The sequence below is a fragment of the Puntigrus tetrazona genome, chromosome 11 (genome assembly GCF_018831695.1).
Source record: "Puntigrus tetrazona isolate hp1 chromosome 11, ASM1883169v1, whole genome shotgun sequence".
Classification (NCBI taxonomy): Eukaryota; Metazoa; Chordata; class Actinopteri; order Cypriniformes; family Cyprinidae; genus Puntigrus; species Puntigrus tetrazona.
In genome coordinates, this window is record NC_056709.1 from 18051087 (window position 1) to 18064919 (window position 13833).

At 35.0% G+C, this 13833-nt stretch overlaps 1 protein-coding gene across 2 annotated transcripts; it reads right to left on the bottom strand.

Moving 5' to 3' along the window:
* Positions 1-926: 926 nt before the first annotated feature.
* On the bottom strand, positions 927-13401 carry eogt (EGF domain-specific O-linked N-acetylglucosamine (GlcNAc) transferase). Of its 2 annotated transcripts, XM_043252901.1 has the most exons (16): positions 13302-13401; positions 11143-11384; positions 10876-10976; positions 9556-9664; positions 9244-9338; positions 9004-9108; positions 8023-8129; positions 7828-7931; positions 6862-6954; positions 6708-6779; positions 6283-6369; positions 5135-5203; positions 4876-4937; positions 4658-4777; positions 3277-3379; positions 927-2172 (listed from the first exon to the last, which is right to left on the bottom strand). In XM_043252901.1, the coding sequence occupies exons 2-16, from the start codon at positions 11338-11340 to the stop codon at positions 2026-2028; spliced, it is 1572 nt and encodes a 523-aa protein (XP_043108836.1). In that variant the 5' UTR covers positions 11341-11384; positions 13302-13401; the 3' UTR covers positions 927-2025. The 2 variants fall into 2 exon arrangements, with proteins under 2 accessions (XP_043108836.1, XP_043108835.1); XM_043252900.1 differs by lacking the exon at positions 13302-13401 and having other exon boundaries at positions 11143-11907.
* Positions 13402-13833: the final 432 nt, after the last annotated feature.

Sequence of the window (13833 nt, forward strand, 5' to 3'; positions counted from 1 at the left end):
AGTTGCGGTTAGGATACACGAGAGCGCGAGAGAGCGAAAGGGACGTCGGCGTCTCCGGGGTTATTGGAGTCAGGAGCTGGAGAATTATTAGTGGTGTTATATCGCCATCTAGCGGCTTGGAAATACAAGCGCAAGTGTGCTGCGTTTTCAAGCTTCCATCACTTAATATCAATTTTTGTGGGAATTTTCACCATTTTTGAAATGCGGAAATATTGCTTCTTTTTTTTTTAAATCATATTCAAGTAACAATAATGTTCGAAAATAATTAAAAACATTTTTGAGGTGTTAATTTTTTTTTGCATTCATTCCTCTTGTGCCGTGTGAGGCCTAGTTCTGCCCGTCCTTGATTTCATGCTTTATTTGAATTATGTTCAGGTGCGTCTTGTTTAATTAACATCATTACCTTCCCCATATAAGTTGCTTTCAGTTCAGTGTTAGTTTGTCCGGTTTAGTCTAAACTACGTCTATGTATACATGTGGTCTCCATCTGTGTGTGTATTATCCTGCTGTGGATTATTAAAGACTGTTTATTATCATCCGTCATCTTCCCGCACCACACTGTGACAGTGTCTGTGGGTGCTATGCATATAAAATGAGAAATTTGCAATTTATTGAGGAATATTCTATGCGTTTCTTAATTTTTCTCCTAATTCAAAAGTTTCAAACTACTTGGGTATATTTTTTTTAAACAATGCTATTCTCAAAGTCACTGATTGGAGCTTTGAGTTCACAGATAACGTAATTGAATTCTCTTTGAAGGCTAAATCTAGTGATCCATAAATGTTTTTTTTTTTTTTTATTATTTTTCGATTTATGAGAGAATGAGGATGCAATCACGTACCCGACATTGTTTTAAATATCTTCATTTCAGTTTGCAAACCATTCAAATACAAAACAGATATTTTCAAAAAACAGTAATAAAAAAATCCATTTAAAACATTATAGGATTTTATTAAATACTTTGTCTTCGACTCAAACCAGCACTAAACATTCAGACGCTTTTAGAAGGGTCCGAGGATCTTAACACTGATCAAAAAACACTTTATATAATGGAGCGATGCTTAACCGATATCTCAATGAGTGCAACGGGAATGGAGTCGCGAATCCCTCAGTGTAGTTTAACAAAATCCCTATTTTCACCGAATACAAGTACACTGTAATAAATATGAAGCTGCTTTAATCTCCTTTGCCTTAATGCATTAAAACAGAAAGTAAAAATGCCTTAAATGTGGTTTGATGTTTGTTAAAAATGCTACCAAACTATGTGGGTGACCCCAACATCAGTTCAGTTCCCAAACACTTGATTTTCAAAATTAAAAAGTGCTGTTTAAGGATAAGTTTTAAGAATCATTGTAATGATCTACCGAGGGATTTTTAAAATTCAAACCTTTGCACTCAAATCGGTTTCAAAAGTGCAGCGTCTAAAAAAAAGCCTACATATTCTTGAGGAGAGGTATATTAAACCACACGAAATGCATCAACCATTTGTCGAACCAACCCCTCCTTCAACAAAAGTTATTCAGCATCTCCATGTGCAGAACGTAACAGCTAGAGGATCGGTAGCAGCGCAGATGGTTTTGTTGTTTTCTGAATTTAAAATTTGTTTTTAACATATTAGCAGGGTGCGATTTGTGGAAAAAAAGCAGAGGGGGAATTTTTTTCTCTCCAGGGTAAGGTTAATTATAGCCCAACCTAACGCTAGTGTGATCTGTTAACAACACGCGTGATAAATCCGTTTTTTTATCAAGTCAGTGTCATGAAATGATTTTAATGCGACGGGAAATGTATCAGCAGAGCTTTTTGCAGCAGTTGGATGATGTATCACAAATCATTTGATTCAGAGAGGGATTTCAAAGTGCGTTTCGCGAATCATTTGATTCAGACAGGGACTTGAACGGGGACTACGGGGGGATGGGTGTGCAAATCGCACCCTGCATATTAGCCATATTAGCCAACATTTACAGTGCAGAGATCTGGTAGGAGTGTGTTCATCTATTGCCTGGCAAGAAAGCACCGTCTCGTCGGCTACAATTCATCTCGGGCCTGTTTTGCGCGCCATGCCGGGTGCCGGGTCACATGTTCAGCCGCTAGAAGAACTAACCGCATGAACTCGTCTACATCAAAAGTGTAGTTTGTAAACTTAGGATGTTCTCCAAGAGTAGGATGATGACCCTAAGACGGGACAAAATATAAGTAAACAATATAGAAGAATTTGGTATATAGACCACCGGTCAATAGTTTTTGAACAGTACGATTTAAAAACATTTTTCTCTTCTCAAGACTGCATTTATTTGATCAAGCAGTAATACTGTGAAATATTTTTACTATTTAAAATGACTGCTTTCAGTTTGAATATATTTTAAAAATGTAATTTATTCCTGTGATCAAACCTACATTTTTAACATCTTTACTCCAGTTTTCAGTGTCACGAGATCCTCAAGAAATCATTCTGATATGCTGATTTGCAGTTCAAGAAACATTTTTATTTTTATTTTATTTTATTTGTTTAACTATTATTATTATTATTATTATTATTATTATTATTATTATATTAAAACAGCTAGGTAATTTTTTTTTAGAATTCTTTTATAAACAGAAAGACCCAAAGGTCAGCATTTGTCTGAAATAAAAATCTACACTATACATATCATTTTATTTAATTATTATATAGCAAGGATGCTTTAAATTGATCAAAAGTGTTGATAAAAACATTTATAATGTTACAAATGATTTCTTTTGCAGATAACCTCTGTTCTTCTGAACTTTCTAGAAACCTAAAAAAAGATTTTACTCAGTTATTTTCAAAATAGTAAATATATTTTAAGGAGTAACTAAGGAGTTAATGACTAAGGAATAACTGTAAATATTAGAATGATTTCTGATGGATCATATGACTGGAGAGATAATGCTAAACATTACATTTAAAATGTATTCAAATAGAAAACAGCTGTTTTAAAAAGTAAAAATATTACAAAAGTTGTACAGTTTTTGCTGTATGCGAGTTGGTGAGCGGAAGATACATCTTTGAAAAACATAAAAAAATCTTACTGTTTGAAAACATTTGACGGGTAGCGTGTAATATCATAATTCATAAAAAGTATATAGAATTGTTTTTAAACAGTTAAACTTGCTTAAAAGTTATGCCACTAGTTTGAAGGTACTAACTTGACTTAAACTGAATGTTACTGTATATTGTAATACTGGGATTAGGGGGATATTGTAAACTGGAGTGAGTCCAGGCAGCGGTGTGTGTGTGTGTGTGTGTGCTCTCCTCACCTTATCCTGGGGGAACACTTTGTCCCTTTTCTGCCAAGTCATGTAATGGACTCCCCTCAGTCGGGCCAGATCACGATAGCAGCTCTCATCTTGACAGTTGTACCTGTGGAATACAGAAAGAGGGATGTTTCATGTCCCAAACTTAGCAGGCGGTGGCCCACAAAGCCTCCACAGACTCAGTTTGATGGATAGCTGTTTAATTAGGCTGTATTTCACTGTCACACACATACAGACCCAGTCAGACGCTTCCCTCCTCCGTAACACACATTAAAAAGTACACAGTACAGAGCAGAAGCTTGACTGCATCCGCATGAGTACTGGGTGGATGTGTAACACGACATGAGTGTCAGAAGCACAGATGAACACTGGGGAATATGTCTTAACACATGCAGATAGGTGTCGAGGAAAAACAGCACTCTGAAGCGAATCGTGATGTATTCATTTATCACAATTGATGGTTGTCAGGGGGGTTTAATTACAAAATGGTAAGAATTAGTCACTGGAAAACCTTCACTGATCACCTACTTTGCTGTTGCTGGGTTTTTTTTGAAGAATCATGAGGAGTGTTTTTTTTTTTAATTCGGCAAGGACACATTAAATTGATCAGAAACTACAGTAAATGTTATAATGTTTCCATTTCAAATAAATGCAGGTCTTTTGAACTTTCCTTTCATTAACCTAAAAAAAACACTTGCCACAAAGTATTAAGCGGCACAACCATTTTTGACATTAATATTGAAAAAGATATGTATCTCTTTATCAGCATGTTGGAATGTTTCTGAAGGATAACTGGCGCTTTTTAACAACCCGACATTTTTAACAGTAGTGTAAATAAACATCTTTAACAGGACAATTATGAAGAAAAACAATAATGGGGCTGTGCATTATAATGTTTTTCTATTGTTTTGTCATGATCACACGATATCAAAATGAATATAATCAAAGTAATAAAACTGAGTGGTCTTGATGAATTATTTTTTTCAAAAGACACAAGGTTTCTTTATTCCTCTGCATCACGGTTAAGCTATTCTTACACTTTAAATGGTTTGCTGCTAACTAAAATTCAATTCAAAACCAACCAGAAAACAATAGAAACATTAACAGATGTCCTCTTAGAATTGCTGTCTATTATGCTAATGCTTTTCACATTTGTCATTTACAATCCAAAATAGATGTTTCTGTATAAGTATGTGACCTTAAAATAACCCGTTGGGTTGTCTTAATACAAACACGTTTAAAGTGTGAGTTCAGACATGGCATAAACATTATTTAAACGTCATAAAAAGCGAAGAAGTATTTACATTGCTCGCACTGATAGTGGACAGCATGGCCGTACACACACAGATCATATAGAAAGCAGAGAGATGCAAAAACCACGTACAATTCAAATATGACAGCCCAGTCGGGAAGGAAGAGGAGGTGGGTCAGTCCGGCTCCATGCATCCCAATGAAGATATCAGAGTTGTGTGTGACGCGGATCTGCTCCAGAAACGGCATCTCCCTACGAATACACATCAGCTTTCAATCACACGAGCAGCAAACCTGACCTTCTCCAAAGAAATCGATACATTTAAAACCAACAGAGACTGAATCACGCACTTGTATTTGTAATCCACCAGCTTGACCTCGAATAAAGGCACAGTCTTCAGGGCATTGATAAGCTGCACACACACACACATACACACACACAGCAGGGATTCAGGGGGTGATTAACGAGACCTCACACTCATGTGGACAGAGGCCAAGTAAATCAAGGCTTTTTACCAAGCAGGGGTCTCCAGCAAATAAGAGTTTAAATAGGCAGTTACGGAAGCAGAGTGATAAATCAATGATGAGCAAAGAGAAAAAGAGCACTCACCTCCTGCTGGTTTATTATCCTACGGTACTCTGTGCTTCTTGCCAACAGTGTGACACGGACTTGGCCCTCCTGACAGAGCAGAAGGACATCACAAATTTCATACATATTTCATGTTTCAAAACACATTTGTACCTTAATATATATATATATATATATATATATATATATATATATATATATATATATATAGTATATATATATATATATATATATATATATATATATATATATATATATATATATAAAATATATATAGTATATATATATATATATATATATATATATATATATATATATATATATATATATATATATATATATATATCATAATTCAGTTTACGATATAGGAATGTGTTATTTGAACTTTTAATTAAAACAGGAAAAAATAAATGTGAATTAAGTAAGAACAGCACAAAGACAGGTCAATAAGTTGTCCAACACTGCCATCTAGTGGCTGATATCAAATCATATCATATCAGTAACCTAAGAAGCACATCATATAACTACACTCTTATATATGACATTAATCTAAGCATTACAGTAAATCCACCTACTCAAAATTTGGTGGCAAAGACTTTTGAATTTATGCCCAAAATATTATAATATATACACTATACTAAATGTATTTAAAATGGAATAAAAATAACAATATATAATGTAAAAATTATTTAAATTGATAAGAAATTAAAAAAAAAAATTAATCTAACGTAATGCGCAATTATTACTTAATTATTATTTATTTAAAAGTATAAGAACTAAAATCTATTTTACTTTTTAAATACCAATAAATAAATTATAAATAAACTCTAATTTTATAATGTACTTAAATTGGCAAAATAATTTAATATGCATTAATTTATAAATAATAATCCAATTAAATTGTAATTAAATAATTATTTATTTAAAATTATATAAATAAAAAATAGTATCTTTTTGATGAGATGTTTGAGTTTATAAACCATTTTAAAATCAATGCTTTAAAACAGTTCATATAGAGTATAAATTATTTTATAAGATTTAGTGTTTCATTCAGAGAGTATGATTGTTACTCAATGCTATTTTAAGAACACAGGGATTAAATCATAATCTTGTGTGTGTGTGTGTGTGTGTGTGTGTGTGTGTGTGTGTGTAGATTCAAGTATGTTTACCTTCGGTCCATCTTGTGAGACACCAAGTCGATAAAGTACATGCTGGGAAAACGCCTTGAACAGCCCCTCGCTGTGGCAGTCAGAGATCTATCAAATTACACACACACACACACACACACACACACACACACACACACACACACACACACACATTTGTCAGTTAAATCTGGTCTATATGTCATTTGCACACAGAGAGCAGAGGCACACAATCATTAATATGAGCATGATTTGAGCGACAGCACCAGATGAGTTCAGTCTCACACAAGGCAAATGTTCTGTATCACACACATGACATCCACCAATGTCACGCAGAGACACATTACCACAGACAGATGACAGCAGATGAAGCTGATCAGAGAAACAAATGCTAAATGAGGGGAAAAAAAGAAACAAATGAGAGCAACAGAGGCGGGTGGGATACGTACAAGAGGAGTGTTGTAGAAAAGGCCGTATCGCATTCTTGGAAGGAGCGAGAAAAACGCGTCTCTGAAACACACCTGTGAACAACGCATTTTTAAATATACTTTGCTGACTGATGCTGAGAAAAATGTCAAGCGATATGGAGTGAATGTCTTTTACCCTTTTGGAGTCAAATTTTTTGAGGTGAACGATGTCATAATCGGTAAAAGCCTGCCACGTTTCGCTGAAAAGGTCTCCATATCCATACAGACTCTGAAAGATAAAACAACTAATATGCAATGATCACAAAAATACACAGGCGGTCAACATGACTCCAGCCCATCAATCAACACCGTGAAGTGAAAAGATTTATCATAAAGGAGTCCATAATCAATAGAAACATTTCCTCCAGTAAAAAATGAAATCTTTCCATCCCCTGTCGTCCTCTCACATCAAAACGTTCCTATTTTTGGAACATTTTAAACTAATCATACATTTCTTTCAAACAGAAACACTTTTCAAAACAAAACGTTTAAATAGGACAACATTTCTTTGAAATATAAATCATTTTAAATATTCAAAAGATCTTTACCGTAACTTTTAAACAATTGAACGTCTCCTCGTGAAAATATTTTTTTTTTTTACTTCTTGAAAAACTAAATCTTACTTCTCATTCTCTTCGGTTTCCTTCGCATTTCTGCAAACTCAAAACATTTCTCTTCATCTTCTATTGAAACTACAATCCAACATTAAAATCTGGACGCATGCAATGCAATATTATAAAGCAGATTTTATTAGGCAGTCTCATTTACACTGTTTCATACACTAAAAGTCTCCTCCTTTCTCCACACCCCTCCATTCTTCCATCTCTTCCTCACCCTTGAAATAACATCATGTGAACAATAGGCAGGATAAGGTTTCCTCATAAGTCACTTTATTTTCAGCCCACTGTTTCCTTGTTATCTCTCTCTTCAAAATCAGCACACCTCCTGAAACCGTGGCAGTCAGTTTGAACGACAAACCTTCTGTTACAGTGTTTTCTAATCCTGACAAGTAAGAAACATCTGTCTGCAAGAAGTGCTCTCTGGTTGATTTACTGGAAGAGTTACAGCAAAGTTTGTGCGTTTATAAGAAATGAATACTTACCGTGTCCCACATGACAATGTTTATGTCACGGCTGAAGGAATTGTTGAGGTGCTGAGAGATGTAGAGGTTGACGAAGTCACAGAAATGATGGTACATGTTTACTCCTGTAAAGAGCAAGCAAAATATGCACTTTTTTTAAAAAACTTCAGCTTTTGTGACGACTAAACTAAAAGCGCTAAACTGCAAAAAATTAACCTGCATCCAGCTTCATGAAGACGGTTGGTTTGTCTATTATAACGTCACAATGGCCGTCATCCAGAGGGTGGAAGTCGAGCTCTGAGTATGTCTGCAGCTCAGCAAACCTGAGAGAGAAAAACAACGAAACTTAATAGTCTGTTCACTCATAAGCTGTAAAGGCCACTTTTTAGAAGAGGAAGCCAATGGTCACGATCTATTATATGAGTTACATGAACATTCTTCAATTTTTTTTTTGGTAAACAAATGATCTCCGGTGAGAAAACATTACAAAAATTATTTTGGGGTAAATATCAGGAAATGTTAGCATTAGCATAACATCTTTGATGATGAATATTAGCATTAGCATAACATCTTTGACGTGAATACAGCATAACTGTGATACGAATTATAAATATAAATATTTGTGCAATTTAAAAATAACCAACTTATATTTGTAGCTTAACTTATATTTGAACATATTTTAAAATGTAATTTATTTCTGTGATGCAATTTCCAGCACCATTACTTCAGTCTTCGGTGTCACATGATCCTTCAGAAATCATTGTAATATGCTGATTTGCTAATCAAGAAAAATGTCTTATCAGCATTGGAAAGTTTTGTGCTACTTAATATTTCTGTGGAAAACCATGGCACACATTATTACAGGATACTTCAACAAAGAAATTAAATGCATCCTTGCTGAATAAAATTACTAATGTATTTAAAAAAAAACATTATTGGCCCCATTTTTCGAAGTTTGTTTTAAAATATTATTCATTTACCTCAATAATTCATATTTAAATGAATAAATATGAAGAGATTATTTGCAAAAACAGATAACAGATAATCTGTTTTTGCAAATACACTCCTCACATATATATATTTTTTTAATCTTAGTTCATAAATGTTGTGCATCACAGCTAATAAAAACTACAACACAAAAACATCCATTGGCTAATTTTTTAAAAATATTAATATTTTTGGGCATTCGTTATTTACCAAGACTGCAGAGGACTCTTGTGTGTCCCTTCTGCAGCTAGTGTTTTACTATTAAGGCTGCAGTGACCGCCGATCTCTCCCTGTTCCAGGAAATCCTCTTTATACCTGCGGAGGAAGACAGATGGAGAGAAAGAAAGAGAGAAACACCAGACAGCTCATTTAGACAGGAAACGTCCAAATAGTTCTTCCAAACAGAAAAGTTAGGCATTTTCCTTGACCCCCTAGAGGGGGTCCACTGACCTCTCGTGACCTCTGCGGGGACTCCTGAGATCCAAGTACATGTTTACGGCCCTGCAGAACCGCATATGACTGGTGCACTTCAAAGATGAATCGCCCTTAGAAGAAAAAAAAAAAAAAAAAAAAACATTTTAAACTTGTATTTGCATGTTTGTTCCTGGCATTGTATAGGCATGCTGAAACATTAACAGCCCTTGCGTCTTAAGCTCGGTGATCATTTGCTCTGGAGGTGGGCCAAATATTTCAGCTTTACCGTGGTAAAGGCAGAGAAAACAAGGTGAAAAAAGAACATGTGGAAGAAGAAGAAGAACTCACGGGACTCGAGGGCTTGCACAAAGTCTTCATCTCACTGAGACGCTCCCTCACGTAACCAAAATCTGCCTGCTTCCAGAACAGTTCCTGGGCTGCCTGAATAGAGTTCGCCCTAAAGACAGAAGGTAATAAGGTTTTGTTAGCAATCTTTGAAGCGCTTGAGCGATACAGTGGGAGAACAGGCTGTGCTCAAATGTTCTCTAACTTGTGTTAGCTTGTATTAGTGGTAGGTAAAAAGGAAAACAATATTTCTTTCTGTTGGAAATACAGTGCGCTGGGTAAAATAAGGAAGTGTGTAAGAAAGTGAACTTCAGCAGCTGAGAGACGTACAAATTAAATGAGGCTTCAAGCTGTATAAGCAGTGATATATCTCCTCTGAAAAATATAAGTATTTAATATGTTTTGTAGGTATGAAGTTTTTTTTTTTTTTTTTTTTTGCAAGAAAATGGTCTGCAGTCAGATAGTCATTCACGTCAACTGCGGATTGTGACCCAGCATTTATAGTTTAATCAAATCAGGATGCTTATATCTCATCCAATCATAATGCATATTCAGCATACGTGTCCAATTAAGGGGTCTAACTTTGCCCCTTACATGAGTGTCTTAAGCAAATCATCTTCTTAGAAGGGAGCACATAGAGTCTCTAAAATAACTCTCAGCTCCACACACACACACACACACACACACACACACACATTTCCCCTAGGTTCCCAATCAAAATAACTCAGAGAATCTGAAGAATAATAATAAAATAGTAACATTTCCTAATGTTCCTGTTTCTAACACACAAACATAACTGGATATCAATTAGCAATAATGTTTTGAACAAAAATATTAAAATGCAGAACTGTTTTTAACATTGATAATAATAAGAAACGTTGAGCACCAAATCAGCATATTCACATGCCACTTTTAAATATATTAGAATAGAAAACTATTTTATTTATTATTATTATTTTAAATCAAGTATTTAATAATATAACAGTTTTATATAATGCAAAAGAAAAAAAAGAGACAGAAAAAAATGGAAAGAATAGTGAGGAATAGTGTATATCTGTAAAAACTGCTTGGTATTCGCACTAAACATCATTTCTGTCGTCATTTATTCCAAACATTTGGAGATATTTCGTAAAATGTTAACGCTACAATTTTCCATACAGTAAACATTAACTGTGATCATCGGCTACAGTCTCCATAAAAGAAGCCCATACAAATTCGAATCCCTATTAAATGAATACTGAGCAGATAGTGAGACGATATAAAAGCGTTATGAAATATATACATATTCGACTTCTTTGAGTTGGTCAGCAAAGAAAAGCATACCATCCCGAGTCGAGACTGGTGCACACGGGATAGCTGAACCTGTGCTCAGGGGAGCAGCTCTTTTCATAACCCCAGCAGGCCTTCTTGAGCTGCAGAGCGTCCTGCCATCCAACAGAGACACAGAAAGCTAAGAAAACAGTCATCTACATCACTAAACGGAGTTGATGAAGTTGCAAAAAACAGCAGAGGCCGAAACGAGCAGCGATATAATGATATCCCGCTGATTTTTAAACGACATACCATTAGAAACAAGCGAAGGTGGCTTACTTTAAAAGGGCAAAGCGGGTCCTCCTTGCAGAGTTTTTCCAGTCGTTTGTTGTTATGTAGATAGAGAGGAATATGCTGCTGAGGCAATGCCAGGCTGCTGTAGTCCGGCTGCGGCGCGCGGCTGCTGTCCTGCCCGCCGTCTGCGGCGGAGACGCTTTTATAAGTGCAGACCAGGCACAGAGCTACCAGCGGCAGCATAGTCCCTCAAGCCACATGGAAGGAACCACACTGGCTCTCGGCACCTACAATCATTTACGAGAAAGGCAGAGTGCGAAAGAGAGACACGGAGAAAGAGAGAGAGAGAGAGAGTGTTTAGAGAGAGAAAAGGAACGGTTTACAGGGGACGACAAACACCAAAGCTCTGGAAGTAACCACAGTGTGGGAACCTTCAAACTGAACGGATCTTTCTCCTACCGCAGGAAATATTAGTGACCTTTTTCCTTCAATTGTTTAAGCAATAAGGCCAGGATTGAGGGAAATTAATAGGAAAACAAGCACACATTCTGCACATAGCTGATGCACAAGGACCGTGGGAATTATAGGCATATATAAGTTCTGATATAAACGACGGGCATGTACTGAGATCGCTGAGCAGGGGTTATATTGAACCTCAGCAGTGAGGATTTCTATATAAAAGCATTATGAAATGCTAGTTTCTAGATTAGATATATTGTTAGATTGTTTTACTTATCCATAATGCCCAAGTTTGTTATTAGTTTTTCCAACAGCATTATATGAATAGAATCAAACAAAATAAATCCACCGATCACAATTATGACAGATTTTTTCTTATTTGCACACACTTTTAATAATTTAAAATGCTTTTAAAATCATTTATTACAATCATTAACAACCTAATTTGTTGCTTTCCAGCTATTAGTAATAAATAAATATTTAACAAAAGGAAATTAAATAAATCTAATACGTACAAAAAATAAAACCGAGCTGTAATTAAAGTTAGAAAATACTGTTTTGTAGTTATTGATCAACTTTTATTTTATTTTTTTTACAATAAAAAATATCCAAAACACCCAAATCACCACAGATATTTGATGCAAACCTTTTTCATTATATTATCTAATTTTGTATTATATAATATTTTACAATAAAATACATAGTTATAAATAGCCTAGTTACCACGTGCATAAACAATTTCTGACGTTAAAAAAAAAAAGTTATAGGACATGTGTAATATGTCATTTACTAAAGCCATTTGTCAGCAATTATGAATTTACATTTTGAAAAACTAATATTTTCTCTTTATAATTGATATTTAGGTAGAAGCTATGTTTTTTGTATGTTCGCCGGAGAAAATTACTAGAGTCTTCGCGTCGCCTTGTAATTATGACAACGTAATTACAGACTACATAATTATTAAAAACCCGTGGGAAAAAATAAATAAAAAAACTACTACCACGGAGTGCAAACGCGACCAGAGAACTCCAAATGAACCTATTAACGGAGCAGTCTTTGCACAAAGCGCTATAGCAATCAAAAGTTTACAATAAAACTCTGTTATATACTCAACACAAAGACAGAACGATCCTGACAAGCTTCTGGCGTTATTTAAAAGAGACGCCTTGTTAATCACTCGTGATTTACAGTAGCAACAATAGCTGGACTGTATGATTAGCACGGGATGCTGAGCTATTAGATGCGTCGCTTCTAAATTCAGTTTCTAATGCGATCTGTCTAGACAGGGCAGATCAGTTAGATTAACAAAGACGTACTGTACTCCGATCCCGCACGCTTCACGGAGCAGCTCGATCACAGATCCTGCAGGAGAGCAAATGCACTGGATTTTAATTCTCGCAACTTACTGCATCGCAAAAGTTAGTGATGCCATAAGTTTTTTTTTTCTTGGTCAAAAGAAGCGGTCAAACTGCAGAGCCGCGATACACAACGACGCCCAGACACCAAGACAACAAAAAATAATAACGGGGCAAACGGATCGGGAACCGCAGAAACCACAAAGACTTGACACGTTGCCAGGGTCCGGGGCTATTACAGCTGTCCCAGCATCAATATCGGCTGCCTTTTCAACAGCGCAAAACACTCATGGAGAGAATGGTCTATTCGTTTGCTCTGTTAGTGATTCTGAAAAAGTTAAAGGGGAAAAAAGTCGGAGCGCTAACGAAAAAAAGTAATTGCGTGCTTACCTCCTTGGAGAAAGTAAGAGGCAGTGGGTGCATTTAGGGATGCAGTCGCCATACTACCGGAAACTATCAACCGGCATGTGTTACTGTTAGGAACCGGATGGGGGCGCAAGAGCAGAACCTCATTTTACACCGTTAGGAAAAACACTTAGGTAGATTATGTAGACGTCCAAGAAACCGCCAGCAATGAATAATAATAATAATATTAATAACAATCATAATCGTTACAATTAAAAATACTAAATTAAAAAGTTGTAAAAACAAAAGCAAAGCTTAACAAAAAAATAAAAATCATATTAGTTACTACAAAATTGAAAAAAAAACATTATATATATATATATATATATATATATATATATATATATATATATATATATATATATATATATATATATATATATATAATGATTTTCTTTGTTACTATATAATTAAAATTAATATTATTAAACATTAAAAACAACAAAACTGGAAAACAAAACATCTTCGTGAGATTAAAACTAAGATTTAGTAAAACTTAAAACATTAATAAATCGGG